General features: G+C 39.4%; 1 protein-coding gene across 7 annotated transcripts in view; it reads right to left on the bottom strand.

Moving 5' to 3' along the window:
* LOC134225142 (serum factor response D-like) overlaps positions 1-12604 on the bottom strand; it is a 692637-nt gene that overhangs the window by 225442 nt on the left and 454591 nt on the right. For 5 of the 7 annotated variants that reach the window (XM_062704985.1, XM_062704993.1, XM_062705007.1 and 2 more), the window contains 2 exons: positions 12294-12353; positions 63-92 (listed from right to left, as the gene is read on the bottom strand). In XM_062704985.1, coding sequence (XP_062560969.1) covers positions 63-92; positions 12294-12353 — 90 coding nt within the window. The remainder of the gene's footprint in view (positions 1-62; positions 93-12293; positions 12354-12604) is intronic. The other 2 variants (XM_062705024.1, XM_062705032.1) reach the window with 1 other exon arrangement.

Here is a 12604-nt window from a genome sequence, read left to right as displayed (position 1 = left end):
AGATGCAACACCAAATGGAATGATGAATTTAAGGAGCAACACGCAAAGCAGCAGACACTTACCAACATGCGATAGGGAGGAAAGTTCTGAATCTGAAATGATAAAAAACAAAAACAGAAAGACATGTGAACACAAAATGACAGATGACGCGAACTTAAATATAAAAGCAACAGAGGAAGTCGATGACGCGAAAGCAATAACAATTAGAAGCATATATGGGGCCGAATGAAATCAATTTCCATCGCTTTTCCATCAACCGTGTTCGTGACTTAATTGATCTCTTCCAGGCGGCAGAGGTGATGACGTAAATCGAATCTGATGGGCGAGTTGTTCACGCACAGGCGCGGGCACAATCCACGTGAGTTTCGAACCTCGAATTCTGCATCGGGTGGCGAGAATCATTCGAGAACGGCAACTGTCACCGTTCGATGTGACGTGAATCGAGCTGTCATTTCGGAGGCTGGAGCCAATTATTGTGGCGACATATTTCAATCAAGAAGATCAAAGTCGTGCCCTGCGCACGCGTTCACTGGATGATGGGTGCACTAATCCGTTCCTCTTGGGTAGGGCAGCAAAATACTTCATACTAAAGTGCTTTTTATTTATAACTCTCCGCCAGGCCAGGTAAAGTAGTGGACGCATTCCAACCGGCTTTGATAATCCCGCGGGACAAACCAGGACAATCGACTGCACTTTATTGACGTGCGATAGAAAATATTATGATGCTTGAAACTAGTGCATAGAGGTTTCGAAAACACCGGAATGTGTGTTTCGGATTAGCCACCGGTGGTGGGTACTTCATGGGATAAAGGGTTGCGAACACTTCATTGGACGTGTGGAAATGCTTCATTGTTCAAGTAAAGTTCGGATTAAGCGCTGTATGAGATAACATTTTTGATAAATTTCAATGGCTCATTATTATTATTAGGCAACTAATTATTTTCATCAGCACCCTAATACGATATTATTCAGCAAGCTGATTCCCGGGTAACTGTTGAAAAACAAGTAATTTATTGCTATGTAGTTGGGGAAAACTATCCAACGACAACATATGCAAGACCTCTGCCCATCAATCAGCACCCATCTGCTTGCGGATCATTGTGCTCTTTTACATTTCTTTCCTAGGCTTACGTATATCCTTTAGGTAATTCCCGTTAATCCTCTTGGTAATTTCCATGTGATCATCTTCATTCGACATCTACCTGGAGCAACTAGCACAGGTATCACTTTTTCATTTTGGTCCTATCCTACGATTTTAAAACATTTCGTTTTACATCGGGTTTCATTGGCGTCATGCAGATTCTAGAAAAAGTACATGTTTAGAGAGGTGCTAATGAGGATTTGTTTTATTGTATGACCAAATTTTCCCAAGTAGGGTCTATACGCTGTTTGCACATTGATGCATTCTGGCTGGACAGAATTTCAAAAAAAAAATTCAATATCCCACCAAGTTATAACCGCAACTGTGATGCTTGGAGCAATCATGTATGGCAAAAGTTTTGCAGAGTTGCTTACGATTCGCTGAAGGTGCTTTAGATTGCGTACAAGTTCGGGATACAAGTTCAAAGATGTATGAGCTTTCATATTGAGCTGGTTCAAAATAAAGAGTTTTTCCATACAATTTGCTTTCGTATCAAACAAAATTGTTATAAAATATTCAGTACTTCAAGAACAAGCTTACGGTGAGATCAGTTCGACAAATTGTGATTATCTATCTGTTCTGTATTTAAGCAAGTATGTACATATGTATTCAGTTCCGCATAGTTTCAATAGATTCGCCGATTTTCTTATCCCGTCATTGGCCAGGACCAAGAAAATTCCAAGAATTTATAAATTCTAGAAAATGTACATGAAAAATCGTTGAACATGTGCGGGAAAATATGAGAAATGAGTATTTTATTGCAATCACAAAAACAGAAATTCATCCTACATGTAGGCGACCCTCCATGCAGTTGGGGTTGTGATGTTCATGACCGTTATACGTCCCAAATTGAAGCGTTAGCGTTGCTTGCAGTTTGCTTGGGAGCTTCAATGTACACAATTTTACGCAAGTTCAAGATGGATTACTTGAGTACAAATTTGATGATTCGTCACGTTTTATGAATAGGATAGTTCAATGAAAAAATATCCACTTCGTTAACAAATGAATCTAATAAAATTTCTCTCTTCCAATGAAAGCAAATCCTTTTTTTTGTGCACTTTTTTCTGTGCATATTACCATATTACTGTGCATTTATTTTTAATTTAACCATCTGGTTACTCGTATGAGTATCAAACAACTGGTTTCTGGGTGCTAGCATTGCTGGTTTCGATTCTGCCTTCTGTGCTAAATGACGTTTGAACCATTTTTGATTCGAAGAATGTTCAAACGAACGGGCTTAATTAAAAAGTGTTCAGATGAAAAACGTTCATATTACCGGGGGTATTGTAAACCGCTTCATTTTATAATCTTTCTATTGATTTTTCACTCCTGAATTTTCCTTACGAGCGTTCCGTAGACATAACTTCCTGAGCAAGCGATCGTGTAAACACAAGAATATCACGAGCAGTTCACTCCCTCAAACCACTCTAAAAATACTCGGTAGATTTTTTTGTTGAATGTCTTGTCTGCAAATGTTTCGAAATGGACAGCACATGTTTTGCACAGCACAGCGCATGTTTTCAAAATGAGCAATTGATACGAAATTTGCAAAAAAGAATCCACGTGTATTGGAGGGACTCGAACCCTCAACCTGTTACTCTCTATATAGGCGTGATTATCTCTACACAACAAGACCACTTAAAGGTCCCGTTTGCGGAAATGCCATTAGCATTCGAGTACCAACCTCCACCGCAGTTAGCTCTTTTCTGTAAATTGCGATGGAGGTTGGTACCCGGATTCTGATAGTTTTCCGCAAACGGGACCTTTGAGTGGTCTTGTTGTGTAGGGGATATCACGCCTATCTAGAGAGCAGGAGGTTGTGGGGTCGAGTTCCTCCAAGAAATTTTTAGTTACTCCTATAGGGGCAGTATTTTAAACATAACATCGTACATAATTATGCATGTCACTATAAAAAGTGACTTGGGGGTGGTTGCCAGATCACTACATTTTACGTGACGTATTTGATGAATTTCCTCTATAGACTTTATTTTAATGAGAAACTTTTAGGTTGTTCTGAACTGTCACTGTCTAATGGCTCCAATGACGCTTCCTTACCAAAGCGACAAACTGTCAGCTATAGCAACACTCGCATCGCGTTGGTTGGTTTGAAGGAACCTTTATTATGATTCGTTGTTTTATGAGTACATAACAATGAGATGAGTATCAAGATAACCAGAAAACTGATTTCGTAGATGTCAAAAAAGGATTTTTAACTTCCTGTTCTTTGGAATAGTTTTGTCGATAAAGTCGTTAAATCTAAAACATTGGATGGCGATCTAACATTGGCTGACATCTGCAACTACAGTGAAGCTAATACCAGACCAAAAAGTGCGACGTGGGGAACTATCTTTGGTAACACTAGATCCCCTTCTATTCAACATATTCCCGGATATATAAGGATACTTTTTCTAAAAATGTAGAAATTGTTCTCAGGAAACTAAGAAATTGCTTCTAGAACGGCCCCTGAAATTCCTACTACAATTTTTTTGTCTTTCAATCTGGAGTTATTTCATAACTTTATTTGAAATTTGTTTGAAATTCAAAAATATGTTTCTCTGAAAATTCTATATGAACTTCACTTGAAAAAAAAACTTTTAGAATTTCTTCAAGGTTTGTTTCAGATACTCTTCTAGAATCATCAAGAATTTATTCAAAAAATCCTTCTGGGACTCAAACCAGGAACTCCATAATACTATTTTCTTCAGGAATTTCTTAAGGAAAAATTTCTTCGGAGTAGTTCTTGGAGGAATTTGCTGCAGAAAATCTTGAGAAATTTCTGTGGGAATTCCTGAACGAATTCCCGGGAAATTCTTGAATAAATTTTCGGGGGAACCTATAAACGGATTTCAGGAGTAGTATTTGAAATAAATTATGGAAGAAAAAGTGGGAGAGTTCACAGAAGAATTTCCAGGTTTATTGCTTTAAGATGTTGGTGCAAATTCTTGTAAATTATTCTTGAGAAATTCTGAAGGGCTTCTCAGATGATTTTTTGTAAGGGTTCAATTGTAATTTTAGGGGAAGTACCCGCAGAATATAGGGGCCCTCCTTAGCCGTGCGGTAAGACGCGCGGCTACAAAGCAAGACCATGCTGAGGGTGGCTGGGTTCGATTCCCGGTGCCGGTCTAGGTAATTTTCGGATTGGAAATTGTCTCGACTTCCCTGGGCATAAAAGTATCATCGTTGTTAGCCTCATGATATCCAGTTTTCCGCGAGCGGTAATGGCCGCCAGCTTGCCTGCGGGTTAGTCTCTGATTTGACGTTTCTGGAGGTCAACTGCACCCACCGCTCCGAACATTCTGACCAATGTTGCATATAAGAAGGTGCTGATTCAGTGAATTCAAGCCTTCTTATATACCACATTGAGAAAAATGCTGGAATGGTGGGTGCAGTTGACCTCCAGAAACGTCAAATCAGAGACTAATTCGCAGGCAAGCTGGCGGCCATTACCGCTCGCGGAAAACTGGATACGAATGCAAAAATGGTAACCTGGCTTAGAAACCTCGCAGTTAATAACTGTGGAAGTGCTTAATGAACACTAAGCTGCGAGGCGGCTCTATCCCAGTGTGGGGATGTAATGCCAATAAGAAGAAGAAGAAGAAGACCCGCAGAATTTTAAAGAAACCCGAAAGGATTTTCCGGGAGTATTCCTCAAATAATTTCCAGAGGAATGTATACGGGAATTTTTGAAGGTAACTCCGAAAGAGTTTTGACGAAATTTTCGGAAGAATATCTTGAGAAATAAGCAGATGAATTTGCATACGAATTTTTCAAGAAATCTCCGGGAGAATTGCCGAAGAAAAAAAATCCTTGAACAATTTTTCGGGAGAGTTCTTGAGGGAATTTTCGGAAGAGTTCCCGGGACGTGAGTAGGAGGTGGATATCGAAGGCTTCCACGTAACTACCGAAGAAATTGAACAGGATTTTCCGGAAAGACCTCGAAGTAATTAATGAAGAATTCTTGGTAGAATTTCTGCAGTAACTCTAGAGAGAATGTCAGGAGGAGTTACATGGGAATATCTAAATGATTTTCTGGTGGAAGTTTTGGGAGTGGAGACGTAGATATTTCTGTAGAAATTCCTAAGTGAATTGCTGAAGAAATCTCCAAGGAATTAGATAGATGTTTGGATGTTTTTTTTTGAGAACTTTGACTACTGCATTCCTATGAGTCATGCCTATATGTTATGTGTATGAGTCCAAGCCAATTTTTTGGAGGAACTACTGGATAAATTTTTGGATGAACTTCCTGAAGAATTCTTGAAGGAACTTCCAAAGGAATTTCTAAAGGAACTTATGCAGAAAGGAGGAACTTCCGGAAGAAGTTCTGGATTAGCTTCCGGAGGAATTTCTGGAAGAACTTCCAGTGGAATTTATGAAGGAACTTCCGGAGTAATTCCTTGGGGAGCTTTCTGAGGAATTCTTGGCGGAACTTCCGGAGGAATTTCTGGGGAACTCCCGGAGGAATTTCTGAGGAACTTCCGGAGGAATTCCTGGAGGAACTTCCAGAGGAATTCCTGGAGGAACTTCCAGAGGGATTCCTGGAGGAATTTCCATAGGAATTCCTGTAGGAACTGCCAGAGGAATTCCTAGAGGAACTTCTGGGGGATCTTCCAAAGGAATTCCTGGAGGAACTTCCAAAAGAATTCCTGGAGGAACTTCCAGAGGGATTCCTGGAGGCAAGGATGTTAACGATCATTCAGTAATTTGCGTTCGATCATTTAGTAGTTTGTCAATAACACATTCCAGAAGCTGAATTTCAAATCATGTTGTATGGTCGACTTCTAGTGCGGAGGTTTTTCTATAACTTTGCCTAATGGTTCGTTATTAGAATTCAGCTAATAACGGAGTTAGAGCGCTAGTTGCAGTAACTTAAACTAAATGATTGGAATTTTGTTATCATTTAGTCTAAGTTACTGAAACTATAGCTATAACTCCGTTACTAGTGGAATTTAAACAACGAACCATTAGGCAGAGTTGTAGAAAAACCTTCCCACTAGAAATCCACCAAACAACATATTTTGAAATTCAGCTTCTGGAATGTGTTATTGACAAACTACTAAATGATCGAACGCAAATTACTGAATGATCGTTAACATCCTTGCCTGGAGGAACTTCCAGAAGAGTTCCTAGAGGAACTTTCGGAGGCATTCGGAACTTCCTGGAGGATCATCCGGTGGAATACTTTAAGGAACTTGCTTCGAAGTCAACCTCACATTTCCGGATAAGCAGAGAAGTAAACAACAGAACTTTTATCATCCACTGCGGCATGAATATGAAAATTACCACAAGTTGGTCGGAGTAGACCACGATGGAATGAAACCATGCTAGTGTTCCATGTTTAGTTGCAGATCAAATGCCTTTGTAAATAATAGATTCCAAGAGTTTACAAAGACAACATAGTATCAAATACCCAGGTAGTTTTCAACATTTCGCATACTTTCGGATTTGTGAACTGGGATCCTTCTTGAAGTTTTCCGCAATTCCGGGAACGTATTGTCTCTTATCGATTGACTTTAGCGGAGCCGCTGAAGATTCAGGACAGCTGTTCAAAGGATAGCGCGTTTAGTCATATACCCCTGCACCTTTGGAAACATTTGGAAACACAAAGAATGCCACAAAAAAGTTTGCAGCCTCATCAGATATAGCGGCAGTAGCGTTACCGCAATTCACCGTCTTCGGAATTTGGCTAGTTGACTTCTGAGATCTCACAATTTTTGAAAACTTTGAGGTAGCAAGAGTCAAAAGGCTCGTTATAGGATGATTCCACCAGTCAGAGTGCATTCCTATTCTCGTCGGTTTTGTCAGCGAAGAATCTTTTAAGCGCTTCTCTCAGTATGTTTTGTTTGCTACGAAGAACAGCATTCCACTAGGGATTTTTGTCAATACCGTGAATAGTTCGGTGACGAGGTACCATCAATTAATAAGCTTCATACAGTTTGTCATAGATAATGATTCCAGTTGAGAGAAAGTTTAGAATTTTAACAGATATGTAGGGGATCATCTGAAGTTACTAATTACCTGCCATTTTCTACGTTCCATATAAATAAAAAATGATTTGTATGGGAAAAATCTTACGTGGGAGGGGAGTTGAAAACCCCAGAAAAAATGCTTACGTAATTAGTGTAGGGCCCGTAAGTAAGTAAGTAAAAAGTAAGTCGAAACCTTTGACATCTGGATCGCGTTCAGTTTGAGCAGGTACGAAACAGCAAACATCAATGTGTATTATCGACGGCGGATGATGATCGTCTGTTGGTAGGAAGAGCAAGGCTGGCAGAGAAACTTCTTTAATGTCCAACGAGCTCGTGAATACAAGATCAAGCACTCTACCATTACAATTCGATATGGAGTTGATTTGCACCAGACCGCAGTCAGAGATTGATTCGGTTAGATAAATTTCTGGTTTGTTGGATGCATTTGCAGAAAGCAAGCTGTTGATATCGTCGTCAAAGCACCATTGGAGATAAGAGAGATTGTAATCCACGAAACGTAGAATGACATCATTAACCAAAGACATGTTCAAAACACGTTGATCAGCGGTAAGATGGGTGGAGTAGGTATAGGATGTTTGACACAGGTAAATACCGAAGCAGGGCCGGGTTTAGCGGGAAGGGGGCCCCGGGGACGTCAGTTTGTGGTGACTCCAAAATGTATAAAAAAAAGTTGGTACATAAGATTTGTGGGGACCCGGGGCCACGCCTTCTCTAAATACGGCCCTGTACCGAAAATATATACGGATCGATTTACTAGTTTTACGAATTGCTTAAGCACGTTGCAGTCATTCATGGTAGCTTTGAAATAATTCAGTTCATGTTTGCCAGAAATTAACACACCCCCTTTCTACAAAACATCTTGTAGTCCGACAAGAATTCTGAAATGCATTTATCGGACCGTAATCACGATTCGATTAAAGTTATTATGTCGTTATCCAAGAAATTGTTTACTTTAAATCATCTCCTCATACGAGTCAAACCAGCTGTGGATCAAAAACAACAATATTTGGACGAAAATCAGTTACTACAGGCGGAATTAGGAGGCATAAATGGAGTTATGACAAAACTCGTGATTACGAGTCCTTTATCAAGTTGTTTACCAGAATTTTCAAAGCTTCAACTCACAGGCTGCAGTCATGGTTCATATCTTTCAAGATGCTCATTGATATGTAGTTATTTGTTAAACCGTTCATATTTAACCCAAGTAACTAAATTGATCGAATTCTGTTCGTCGATATTCTGTTATTATCAATGCAGTAAAAAGCGGCAGTTTTCCATAGATTTTATGGTTTGATGTGATATAGGGTAGGATTCCATCTTGGGACTCGTTTAGAAATTACTAATTTTGGTGATTTCAGACTCCCTCTCTTTTTTTGTATAGAATTTTTTTTCCATTATTTCTATACTTTTTGTATAGAAAATTTCATTTATCAGGAACGGTCGGCTTGACCCATTACTACCTCCTTAAATTGAATAAATAAATTAAACAAATGAGTTACTACACGCAAAAAAATATTGCAGTCGAAACTACCATTCCGAGGGTTATTTTAAGAATATGCAGAATATTTAGATGAAATCGCCATTAATAGAGACAAAAGTTACTCACATCACATCCATATCCACAGAGCACAACAAATTCTGGTATGTAACTCAAAAGGACCGGAACCCGATCACTTACCGCCCACCTTCATCAAACAATGTGCTTCATCGCTGGCAATGCACATTGCTTCAATTTTCAATCGATCTATAAGCGATGGTGTTTTTTCGGAAGCTTGGAAGTTTGCTTCGATCGTTCCCATGTACAAATCCGGTAACATACATAGTGTAGAGACCTACAACCGTCAGATATCAATCTTGAACTGTTTCGCCAAAGTTTTTGAGACTCTTTTGCACGAAGTGTTATACCCAGCAGTACAGTCTATCATATTCGAGTATCAACATGGATTCATGAAGAAGCGCTCGACGACATTCAACCTAATGACATTCACTCATACAATGCTAGACGAATTGGAGAACCGTAGCCAGGTCGACGCTATTTATTTTGACTTTTCAAAGGCGTCTGACAAGGTGCCACATGCACTAGCGATAGAAAAACTTGACCAGGTTGGCTTACCTACTTGGACTAGAGATGGGCAAAACGGATCACTTTGATGAACGAATCAGATCTGGGTCATTCATTCTAATGATCCGGATCTTTCAACCGGATCGGACCCTTAGAACAAAACGTAAGGAGAATGCAAAAAAGTGAAATCTTCGTCATTCTGGCTCACACTTTTGAACCGTACTGACAATAACTTTACCCTTTCTTGTTTACAAGCGTATGGATTACAAAGAATGAACTTTTTATTTTATTATTTCCTTACAAATGGTCAAATAATTTGCTGATCTGGTGAACCGGATCTTTTAAAAAATGATCCACGAATCATTCACTCACTTTAGAGATCCGGATCATTCGACCGGTTCCGGATCTGAACGCCCATCTCTAACTTGGACATTCGGTTGTTAAAATCGCACTTATCCTTTCGCAAGGCTTTTGTCAAAGTAAATGGCGCCAAGTCTGATGCCTATGACATTTCTTCTGGAGTACCGCAGGGCAGTATTCTAGGCAGGGACGGGAAGGGTTGACATTTCTTTTTACCATTCATTCTTCCATGCAATAACAGAAAAACATAACCACGGCAGCCACGCCAAGCAGACGACAGTCAGCTCATGATTTTTTTATATTTTCTCTCCCCACAATTAATGTTTTCGTACAATAATTTCACAACGTATAACCGTTTTTGGTGGGAAATATTCATTTCATTACTCCTTGCTCATTTTAGAGGTAATAACGAATAAATAAGTGCCTACGGATAACACTCCTACTAGGCTTTGCGCCACAGGTAATTAAACTCGATTCTGTGCTGTTTGCGCTGCGCACGAGCCGAAACAAAAAAAATCTCATGCAAACGTAGCAGCAAACAAATAGTTTGCTTCATCGGCAAAAAAAATTCACGATGTCGCTTACATTTTTTTGGAAAACTGTTTCGGCTTGTTTGGTGCATGAAATTTGACTATATAAAATGTAAATATTCGCATAATCAGAGTGTTATCATGTACATTTCCGAACACTGATTCTAGGTCCGCTTATCTTTATTCATTTCGTCAATGATCTGTGTAACAACCTGAGCTCCGAAAAACAGCTTTATGCGGACGATTTGAAAATATACCGTCCCATAAAATCGCTCGTAGACTGTTGTACTTTACATACTGATTTTGTAAATGTTGCAAACTGGTGCAAGATCAATGGTATGCAGATTAACCCGACTTAATGCAAAGCCATAGCATTCACTCGTTGCCGATCCTCTTCTATAACTTATGACTATTGTCTGAGTCACACAGCGCTTCAGAGGGTTACATCGATCAAAGACCTTGGAATCGTTCTCGACAGTAAGCTTCGTTTTACGGAACATATATCAGTTACCATCGCTAAGGCCAATGCTATTCTTGGATTCTTACGGCGGAATACAGCGCAGTTCAATGATGTCCATGCTCTCAAATCATTATATTGTGCATCAATTCGGAGCATACTAGAGTATGGAGTGCAAATCTGGGCTCCGTATCCTTCCGTTCACTTTGAACGTATCGAGAAAATACAAAAACGCTTCATCAACTACGCCTTGCACCGCTTACCATGGAACGATCCAACAAACCTGCCTCCATACCGAAATCGTTGTGCTTTGATTGACTTGCAACCATTGGCAGACCGTCGAATGATGCTTCAGAGGATGTTTATTTTTGATGTCATAACATGCAACATCGACTGCCGTTACATCCTGTTATTATATTGTGCATGAATCGTCAACTGTTATGGATCCATGGCCACTGCACACGTTATGGTCAAAATAATCTATTAGACCATTCTATTGGCCCCTATACAATATTAATTATCATATTTTTGCCTTCGAGTTGTACCAAGTGTACAAAAATGCAAAATCTGACAGCTGATTACAGTGGGCTTTACATGTAGTGCGTATTCCGGAAGAGAGACTTTTACATATGTCACGTTTATCAGAGAATCTGGAACACGACATTAGCTCCTGAGTAGACCCCGCACTCGCTGACTGTGTCCAATCGAGGAAGATGTGTAGAGAAACTGGCGACTGGCGGCCCAAGAACGTGCTACCTGGAAATATTATATTCGGTTTTGCTCTGTACAACACGGAGTCTACAACCATCACAAGTATGGGTAGGTATTCTTCCCTTCGTTATTGTGACCTTCTAGAAATCAACAGGATTTTTTTATAGGCTATGCAGCGCTGTGTTAGAATCTTAAAAGTCCTTGCAGAATGATTACGGTTTTTCTGAAACTTACAGAAAAACCGTAATCACACAACTCGGAGACAAACTGTTGTGAACTTTTAAGAATACTTACGTCCTTCTGTAGATTTTCAGATCACTTTCCAACTCGTTTGATAGATGTATGCAAATTCAATAAGTGATCCATCCAGGGCCTGATTTAGGGGGGGGCCGGGGGGGCCATGGCCCCGGGCCCCCACTAATCTTATGTACCAAAACCAACCTATTTTGTACATTTTGGGGCCCCCACATACTGTCGGCCCCGGGGCCCCCTTCCGGCTAAATCCGGCCCTGGATCCATCAGTAATGAAACACATGATAATAAAATCAAAGGTTCGTAATACGTTAAAATATTACAAAAAATATTAGATGAAACAATTGATGAAATAATAATTCAAACAAATTTAGAAAAATATGAATTTCTAAATATAATCATAATGGATGAAGTATGCGAAAACTTTCGACAGTCACTGTTTGATACGATTGCATGCAACTTTGTTGCACAACTTGTGTGTTCAACTTGTATAGTATCCAGACCGAACGAATATACCTACTGATCTGAATCATGAAAACATACTAACATTATTGCACCCGATTTAAGAATATTGCAAACAAGCATTCAGGCAGATAGCAAAGACAGTCACCCATCCATAGTACAGGAAAAGCGATGAAAATTGCGTTCAAGCTAAATACGAATTTCACACAACTTATTCAGCACATCATAGTACGGTTCATGGAGTACCATTACCAATATTATTCTTATTTCTAATAACTAGTCAATAACTGATTTATGATGATTTTTTGTATGGACGTGGTTGTATACTCACCGGTATCGTTTAATAGATCCTGAATGTTGTTCGTCTCTACGTCACTCCCCTCTCCACCAGCTGAAATGGGAAAGACAGAAAATAATGGCATTAATAAGCGCTCATTTCTATCAGCAACAGAGATGAAGATATGAGGATTAGAGTTATTAAATTGCTACAATGACAAATTTAGCCAAATTGTATTAACATGTGGTATTCAAATAGGTATTTTAAATTCATTTTAGTTCTTCTGTAGTAGTTGTTCATGAGCACGATGGTGAGTCTTGATCGTTGATCACTAAGATTTTTTTTTCAAATAAAAACCAAGGATG

This window comes from Armigeres subalbatus, chromosome 1 (assembly GCF_024139115.2).
Source record: "Armigeres subalbatus isolate Guangzhou_Male chromosome 1, GZ_Asu_2, whole genome shotgun sequence".
NCBI classification, from domain to species: Eukaryota; Metazoa; Arthropoda; class Insecta; order Diptera; family Culicidae; genus Armigeres; species Armigeres subalbatus.
The sequence above is the reverse complement of the archived record's forward strand: the minus strand, read 5'-3'. Positions and strand labels throughout refer to the sequence as shown.